Source organism: Pogoniulus pusillus, chromosome Z (assembly GCF_015220805.1).
Source record: "Pogoniulus pusillus isolate bPogPus1 chromosome Z, bPogPus1.pri, whole genome shotgun sequence".
Taxonomy (NCBI): domain Eukaryota; kingdom Metazoa; phylum Chordata; class Aves; order Piciformes; family Lybiidae; genus Pogoniulus; species Pogoniulus pusillus.
Window position 1 is genome coordinate 48,271,329 of NC_087309.1, and position 9,522 is coordinate 48,280,850.

At 37.3% G+C, this 9,522-nt stretch overlaps 1 protein-coding gene across 3 annotated transcripts in view; it reads left to right on the forward strand.

Annotated features, from left to right (window-relative positions):
- Window positions 1-8,478, forward strand: part of PIK3R1 (phosphoinositide-3-kinase regulatory subunit 1) — a 63,763-nt gene extending 55,285 nt beyond the window's left edge. For all 3 annotated transcript variants that reach the window (XM_064140795.1, XM_064140794.1, XM_064140796.1), the window contains 5 exons: window positions 194-336; window positions 584-760; window positions 869-937; window positions 3,139-3,309; window positions 3,728-8,478. In XM_064140795.1, the coding sequence (XP_063996865.1) occupies window positions 194-336; window positions 584-760; window positions 869-937; window positions 3,139-3,309; window positions 3,728-3,917 (750 nt within the window). In that variant the 3' untranslated portion in view covers window positions 3,918-8,478. The remainder of the gene's footprint in view (window positions 1-193; window positions 337-583; window positions 761-868; window positions 938-3,138; window positions 3,310-3,727) is intronic.
- Window positions 8,479-9,522: the final 1,044 nt, after the last annotated feature.

A 9,522-nucleotide genomic window follows, 5' to 3' on the forward strand; every position in this document is an offset into this window, starting at 1 on the left:
TTTTTCTGTCTTGGAAAATTTAATCATGGTAGCCTTTTGCACAGGACTCCTCTCTCTGTTACAAAGCTCTCTAGAAAGAATGAGTTCTGATAAAGGCATTGTTTATGATATACTCAAGTCTTTCTCTGTTACAAGCCAATAAATCACCCCCTCTGTCTGATGACAATGGCAATAAGAATTATTTTCTTTTCAGGAAATTCAAATGAAAAGAACAGCTATTGAAGCATTTAATGAAACAATAAAAATATTTGAAGAGCAGTGCCAGACTCAAGAAAGATATAGTAAGGAGTACATTGAAAAATTTAAACGGGAAGGAAATGAAAAAGAAATACAAAGGTCAGTATTTTTATTTGCATTTCAAATTGTATGATTTTGAAGAAAGAAACAATGCAAAGTATAGCTCCATCTATCTAAAGGAAGATGGCAAGTTTAAAGTTGTTCAGTTGTAAGCAAAGAATCCTCAGGTGAGGTAGATGTGAACTTAGAAAACAAGTCGCTAATTTGATTTTTTGTCCATATCACCCAATGGTATTAGCACGGTAATACATCATCAGAGTGTAATTTGCCACATTATTCCATTCAGGATTATGCACAACTATGAAAAACTGAAGTCTCGAATAAGTGAAATTGTGGACAGCAGGCGCAGATTAGAAGAGGATTTAAAGAAGCAAGCAGCTGAGTATAGAGAGATAGACAAGCGTATGAACAGCATTAAGCCAGACCTGATACAGCTGAGGAAGACAAGAGATCAGTACTTGATGTAAGTATCATTATGAATTCACAAAACTCTTTTTTAAAAAAACTTTCTTAGAATTAGTGTTGAACTTCTGTGTCTACAAATAAATTTTATGTTTCAATTGCTGTCCAGGTGGCTGACTCAAAAAGGTGTTCGTCAAAAGAAGCTAAATGAATGGCTTGGAAACGAAAATACAGAGGAGTAAGTATGAAAAGATTTAAATATTCCTGGTATTTCAGATCATCTTCGGCAAAACTGAGTTAAAACAAATGTATTTTCTGGACCACGGAGAGGTCCAGGAATTAAAGGAGAGGTTTCTAGTAACAGTGTGCAATGTTAGGATGTGTCAGCTTACATGATGCCAGTGTTGCAAAGACTCTGTCTCACCCCACTGCTCTCCATTATTCAAGGAAGTGCATAATGAAGTTACAAAAATATCATATACATGGATATATTGTTCAGAAAGTCTGTCAGGTGTGAGCAGGCAGGCTTTTTTCCAGATTTCAAGCACTGGTACTACAGTGCTATTTAGTGTAGTGGTGGCCACACCAGTAGATCACATTGCTATTGAAGGTGCTACACTTGTGCATGCTGAAAAATGGTCCTTCTCTGGTTTTGTGACATATTTATTTTTTCTGGCAGATAGCAGGATAGTTTTCTGCCATTTCAAGCAATTCAGTTCACTACAGGTTCTGACAAGGGCTTGGCTAATGGATGTATTTCACTGTTTCCCTGGACAAAAACCAAAGAGCACCTGGGTGGTGTTGAGTGTAGACCAAATTCAAACTAAAGCATGCCACAAAATAAAACTAGGAGTATAGTGAAAGTAAAGAAAAGGAAGTTGGTAGAGTAATATTTGCATCAAGATTTTATCCCTCTGTAGTTTCTTGCACATACCTTTACATTACCTGGCTGAACACACAGGGAAAGCAGCAGATTGACAACAACCGTTTAGTGGATTTACTCTATGCTTGTCCACATCTATTTTAATTTGGTTTATTGAGTCTCCTACTGTCATCTTGGAAACTGTGTATCTCAGCTGTGGCTGCACTGGTGGAAGCTGAGGATAAAAGTGGCTACATGTTTTAAAACCACATTGTTTACTCAGTCTTAGCATATGAGAGAGAACATATAGGCACCTGTTTCCAGTAATACATCGATCACTTAGGCAAAGAACAATGCCGGGCCATTGTTTTAGTGTATCATCAAATCAGTAAGTGCAACTGTTAAAAGAAAATCTTCCTTTTCACTCACTCTGTGACTCTCCTTTGCCAATGAGATTGTAAGTACTCAGGTTTCTGCTGAAAATTTAATATTTTAGAATGTTACTTTATTCTAAAGTTCTAATAAAAACAATATAATGAGCAGCAGGGAAAGCAGGTATCACACTCTCCAGATGCTGGTTGAAATAGAGCTCCTGCATTTGAATATTGTGCAGGACAAAGGGAGTGCAATGGAATCTGAACCAAAAGCACCCTTCTGCTAAAAAGCTGAATTATGTGTGAGGCTGCTGGTTTTTCTAGGCTACTTTGACAATCTTGTGAAAGTTAAAGCCATGGATGAATGAGAAGTCTTATTTTCTTAGACCAGGGAACACTGGTTAAAAATCTGTTGCAGAGCTAATAAATAAATTAGCCAGTCTGATTGCAAAGTGAGCAAGAGTGGCTGGGCCCACCAGTGCAGGCTTCTAGGGAAGTGGGGAGCTCTGAAGTGCAGGGTATCAGGGTGTCTACACAGATGAACTAGAGACATCTGTTTTCATGATAAGCTTTAGATCAGGTGGTTCTCTGTAACTCCACATCATCTTCAATGAAGTTGGTGGTTATTTTGGTAGAGAAAGCCCTATAATATATGCTGTTTTCATAATCTGGGTATGAGAAGGTACACTCCTGTATTCCGTCCATTCCACAAAGCCGTCTGCCTCAGCAATAATTAATATGTCTACCTGTACCACTGTGCATAGCTTTCCCAAGCAACACCTTTAGTTGCTATGTTGTGCGATTTTTCACTGCTGACCAAGTCTTCTGGTCTTTGGGAGTGAAGCTGACTCAGAGAGCATTGATTTCAGTGGGCTTGCTATTTTTAAAACCAGTAAGCAATGGTGGAAGTACTGACATGCTCACAGAGGATTCTGAAAGATAACATACTATTCTTTTATATCCTTCAGATGAACACAAATGTTTTTACATGAAACAAGAACTGAAACTTTTTACTTTCTTAAAGTTCATTTGGTGATTAGAACAGTGCCGTATTTTGTGGTTTAGATCCTTAGTTTTACCAGAGAAGCATCCTACCAACCAGTGACTAAGTTGTCTGCAATTAAAATGAAATGAGGACTTACAAGGTAATGAACCTTGCTTTAGCTATGTTTTTCACAAACACATTTCGTCCTGTTTCATCAGCCAGTACTCTATGGTGGAAGACGATGAGGACTTGCCCCATCATGATGAAAGAACATGGAATGTGGGAAATATTAATAGAAGCCAAGCTGAAAATCTGCTGCGAGGAAAACGAGATGGAACATTTCTTGTTCGAGAGAGCAGCAAACAAGGCTGCTATGCCTGCTCTGTTGTGTACGTACCCTAATTTGTGGATGGCATAACCAACATTTCAGACACCTACCCTGAGCCAGGGGCAGACAGACATTTGCAGGTGCATGGATCCCATGGGGCTTAGAAGCAGACCAACAAGTCTTGGGGCCATTCTTCCTGCTGCCATTTTCCCTGCATAGGCCTAGTATGTGCCACTCACACAGAAGGGAAAGCACAGATGCACACCTTTCTGTGCAGCTGCTAAATGCTGCCTGTCTCCTTCCTTCCTAAGATGAGACAGCATCTAAGTGAGTTTTAGGCTTTTACTATTATCCCACCACAGAGGACAGGAATAACTTTGTAGAGACTAGTATCTTGATTTGTTTCAAATACCTGTTTTCCTGGCTTGGCTTTACTGTACTGACAAACTAAAACCTAGTTGTTTTTTTTTCCTTCTTAGGGTGGATGGAGAAGTAAAGCACTGTGTGATAAACAAAACACCTACTGGGTATGGATTTGCAGAGCCATATAACTTGTACAACTCCCTTAAAGAACTGGTGCTACATTATCAACACACATCACTCGTGCAGCACAATGACTCTCTCAATGTCACACTAGCCTACCCAGTATATGCACAGCAGAGGCGATGAAGATCTTAATACTTTGGGTTGTTTGTTTTTTTCCTAAAGAAAAGATTTTACAGCATTGAGGCCTCTGGAGAGAAAAGGCTCCTTTCAGCCTTACTCAAGGATTTGATCTGCTGTGTCAAAGCTATTTGTCTTCAGATGAGACTGGAGTTTTCCTTCACAACTGCAGTTGGAGAGATGACACAGTATTAAGCTGTGATTGTATGTTTCTAGTCTGAAATGCTTTTTAAAAAAATTTAAGAAAAAGGGAAAAAAACCCCAACAAAAACCAACAACACAAGAGAGAGAAATCCAAACCTGATCTCCCTGCAGGGACATAGAGGCCTTTAACCATGGTGCTTGTTTACGACCACTTCTGAAGCTTTACCAGCTAGAACATTGGATTCTCGTGACACAAGGTATAAGAGGTTTCTGTTGTTCAGTAATTGGAATTGTGTGGTCACAACGTGGTTTGGATTTGTGTTGCTGCACTCAGTGGATCCAGACACAGAGCATTGTGGATTTTTTTTGGTTTCTGGTGAATGATATGTAGCAGAACGGCACTTTCACTTCTGAGTGACACTTTAAAAGGACTTCAGTTAACAGTATGTTTGATTTCAGAGTAATTGTAATAGCAAAGTGCCAGAAAGTGTTTTGCTTAGACATTTAAAAATCCTGTTATAAGAATATATTTAAGACTGAAATAAACAGGACGTTCAATGGCATACAGTATATAATGTACATAGTATTGGATGACTAACTATCATTGATGGAAAGTATCAATACCAAACTGCTTCTCTTTCTTCTTTGCTAAAAGCTGAATTCTTAGACCATGCTATGCAATACTGATTTTTCTTTAGGCTGTAGTCTTCTACATATCTACAGGTTAAGCTAGTTTTTCTTTCATGTTTCCTTGACTGCTTCTTTCTTTTGCTTGAAAGTATTTTTCCTGATAATTTTTTTTGCTTATCTATTTTGTAGTTTGGTTGGGTTATTTTGTTGTTGTTGTTGTTGTTATTGTTGTTGTTGGGGGGTTTTTGTGTTTTGGGGGTGGACTGGCGTTAGTTGTTTTGATTGGGGGTTTTTTGGGGGGGAGTGGATGGAGTTGTTTTGGTTTTGGTTGGGGTTTGTTTTGTGGTTTTGCTTGTTTGGTTGGTTTTGGGTTTTTGTTAGGTGTTTTGGGATTGTTTGTTGTTGTGTAGGGGGTTTTGGTTTTTGTTTGTTGGTTTATTTTGTTGTTTGTTTTTTTATGTACAGGAAGCCAACAAGAGTTGGCTTCAAAGTTAAAACTATGAAATATTTTACGATTTTCTTTGTACAGAATATTGAGCTACTAGCTCAAAAGTTCTTAAAGTACATAATCTTCTTTTTTTTTGGACTGAATATTTTGTTGGGCAGTGCCTGATAAGCATCAAAGCTGCTTTATTCAATAAAAAAATATATGAACATTATGAAATATCACTGAGTCCAACAATATTGTTTCAGAGATATCTTTAGAATACGGTACCACTCTATGTTTGCTTCTTGAAGCATTTTGAACATCTGTCATGGTTGTCTTTGTATTTCGAAGACAAAAAATTGTGTATCCTTCTCTGATAATGATTTCAGATAAAACAGGAGAAATTTGGCTACTGTAGTAGATAGTTTGGATCTCAGAATTAATCTAATCTTCACAGTAAATAAATGACTTTTAGGTCTACTGTGGCAGAATTTTTGTCATCATGTAAAGGTATTCTCATTTCATATGAAGGAAGTTTCTTTAACCTGTTACCTAGGTTTGTATTTTTTATTAGTATCGTGACAAAATATCTCACATCTTTGCTGAGAATGTTTGGACCCAACATAAAGCTAATTAGGACAGTTTAGTAATTATTGCCTATTATACCTAACATTTTGGATTTATTTTCACAAATTATAGGCTGAGGCAGTATCAGAATAAACACTTCAATAATTTCAGGCACCAGAGACTTACAGAAGTATAGTTTAGTTAAAGTAAACAAAGAGATTAATCCCATTAAAGCAAATTTGTTAGGGGTTCATTGTGGGTAGTTTGCAGTGGTTATTTAATCATCCTGCCCACTGGGAAAATTCACAGATTGATAAAAGTAGTGAAGTTCAGAGAAATCTTGGAGAAGTTGACTAAATGAACACAGAAATTTCTTCTTCCCCCAAGATGCAAAGGCAAGACTTATTACTATTAAAGAGAGTTGCACAACATAATCAAAAGAGTAAAACCTATGTTGTTCTCTCATCACTGTTTGGTTTTAGAGATAGATGTGTCTCTTTTTTTTTACATTATTTCTTCATTTCTGAGACTGTAAGGCTTTTGGGTTTATTTTGATGTTGTGCTCTTTTTTTCTCCTTGAGTTGTCCATACTTTCCTATAAATGTATTTCCATATTAGAATTTATATCAGAAAACAAAATTCAAGCAACATTAATGTTTCGTGGTAGTCATAATTTCCAAAATAATTTGTAATGTTTCTGAATAGAAAGTGTAGGTCTTTGTCCCTTCTTTTCCTCATTCCACACTCTTTCCAAGCCTGTAGGACCATGTAAGTTTGGGTTACTAATAACTGGTTTTTACTATGAAAAAGCACCAACGATTACTCTAGCATGCCAGTTATACTACTGGGCTTGAAGTTACAAATTAGTTCAGTATACAACAGTTTAACACTTGTAGCAATCCAAGATACTCTTTGGACATATATTAATTTCTGGATGTTGAGTATTTTAAGAGTAAAATTGTATTTTTTTTTCTCTATAAGCAAAATATATGTAATCTGAATTGATGTTTTATGTAGCATTTGTCAGCAAATTTTGTCGTAGTTAAGGCTTTTGGATCTAATTTTCTTCATTTTAAGAAAACTTCTGCTATGTCAGTGGGCCATATCCTTAGCATGCCCAGCCCAGTATGGAATTTCATTTGTTCCTTTTGTGCTGTATAACTTCTCTTCATCTGTGGTTGTAGCAGAGAAAAAAAAATAGTGTGTGTGCTAATTTGGCACTTGGCTTTTCTTGCACAAGCAACAACAAGAAATAAGCACTATGTTGTGGGGATAAATGCTTAGGGCTTCTTAAGGGGATATTCTGCCTACACAGGGTCTGTGCAATTTGCAAGGATCACTTACACCCTCACATTGGCATGAGTGGGTTTTCTTTGGTACTTAAGTATTGTGTGGCCTCTGCATTTCCTTCCCTCCTTAATGCACAGAGCTAAGTCCTGCCAAAGGCCCTATTCACTGCAGAACTGTTTGTCCCTAATGTACCATATTGTTCACTCCAGTTTTGATCTCAGATGAATATATACAGGAAAAAAAAGGCATGTTGGATATAATGAAAACAAACAGCAGTGCTTTTCTGTATTTCTATTGACATGTAGTTTTTCCATCTAACAAAATTCAACTGTGGGACTTTTTTCTTAATTTTTGTTTGTTTGTTAGGGGGATTTTTTTGTTTGTTTGTTTATTTTAAGTCTCTGAGTTATGCCTCACCGTAGCCTTTTCACACGGCCTTTGCAAAGTGTGAGACATGACACAGAGAACTAAAACCCACAAGCAAAATTAGGAGTTTCTGGTTTTCTTAAGTAGAAATTTGAGTATGAAGTCTGGGGACGTGTATCTGTGCATAAGCATACGCACATGCTGTGTTTAAGCACAAAGGGACCCCCAGTATGGGTGCATTTTCACCAGACATCATAATTTTGCTGAACTGAGTAAGTGAGAATATTAACTTTGTTTAAAGACACACGCACACACACACACATTAGACCTGTGTGGGTACAGCATGTTTCCAAATGCAGTTAGAAAAAAGGAGTTTCTGTGTTGTTGGATATTTTCGTTTAAAAAAAAAAAAAAAAAAAAAAAGGAAAAAAAGAACAAAAAAAAGAACAAAAAAAAGAGGCAAAAAAAGCAAGCTTGTTGTATGGTTCAATTATCTAAGAAATCTTGTCAAGAAATCTGTGAAACCAAATCTTCAAATTTTCTATTTGGTGTCAACTGTTCTGTAGTGAAGAAATGGCTTTGTCTTGTAATTGGCATTGAAATAATAATGCTTCTAATGGGGAAAACTTCTGCCGATTTTCACACAGTGCTTTTGCTATGCATGGTATTAAGTTGGGAGAGTGAATCCTGATACTACCTTTTTTTCAGGGTCACTTCAGATAACGGGCAGCTGTAAGCACAATGCCTCCCATGGGACAAGGTTCCAAAATGTAGCATTTAATGTAGAATCCTGTTGTATATCCTGCTGGACTGTAGGAGTTGGGAATGTTACATTGCCCTTGTCCTAATGAGATTGCATTAGCTGCCCAAGATGCTGCTATCTTTTTTTTTTTTTTTTTGTTATTATTCTTATTTTAAAAAATAAAGCTCTGTTCTGTTAAATGTCTTTAAAACTTTAAGATTACTTTGGTTTAAAATGGTCTTTGAGGAGGTGGAGGGTGAAAGTGGGTTGTAAATTGCCTTTGCAAGGCAACAATGAAAACATGCCTCCTTGAAATTTTATTCAAGCTATAGCATTGATAGAGCTGTGTCTTGTTTTTAAATTGCTTTTAAAATTGTAATAAATCTTCAAGCAGAATAAAACTTGTTTTGAAACTGCTCTTTATTTGTTGAGGCTTCAGTAAGAACCAAGATATCTTATTTACCAACATCCTTTTCTTAAATTCTTCCTGTCTATATGTGGCCTACTTCAAAAAGGAGACCCAAATGCCTGTATTATTACAGACAACTAGGGAGCAAATAATTTCAGCTCGTTCACAGCCATCCAACGTATTGAACTGAATGGAGAAATTAAGTAGTCCCAAATTAGTCGCTTTTCAGACAGTGCCGAGAAGACAGTTCTCATCTGGGACTCTTGCAAAAAGCAGTACAATATTCGTGATCTGTGATCAGCCTCTTAGACTGCAGTGAAGTTCCAGTTCTTCTGGAAATCAGCATGGTTATTGTCACTGATTCCATGAAGCTAGTCCATAGAAGTCATTTACTAGCTTTATGGCTGTGTATAGTTGTGAAAATGTGAGAATGAACAGGGAGGAAGTGAGTGGGGCATTAGTCAAGACCTATTTTGAGCATTCTTTTCTTCCCCTGGTTGGTATGTGGTATCTGACTTCTTTGAGCTCATCCATGTCTTGCTCCTAGAGACATCCTCTGGGGAGGTCAGCCAGCCACTCTGAAGGCAGAAAAGTGATTCCTATTCACTTTTTATCCAAGATTACCACCCCACATTTTGCCCACAGTTTGCTTGCAGTAGTTGTGTAATACCCTCCTGACTGAAGTACTCTGATAGCACAGACCTGAAGTCATTTTTAATAATCGCAGCATTGTCACAGGCCCTGAGAGGTTCTTACAGGAAATTTAGATTAAAGGCAATTAGGTTTTTAGTCCATTTTACAGAAAGTGGGGCCCGATTTTTAGTGAACATATCTGCTGCCGTTTTTCTCAGTAAGCTGATTCTTTTAAACAGACAGTCTTGTTCCTGCTCCCTGAGCCAGTGTTGAGATGTAGAGCATCGCATGTTTCTTGAGCTGTGGACCTCAGCATCTGAAAATGAGGCTACCTAGGCCATGAATCACATGGTGTTCCCCATCAGCTATTGAGAAAAATTAAGACTGGCTGATTACAATCTGC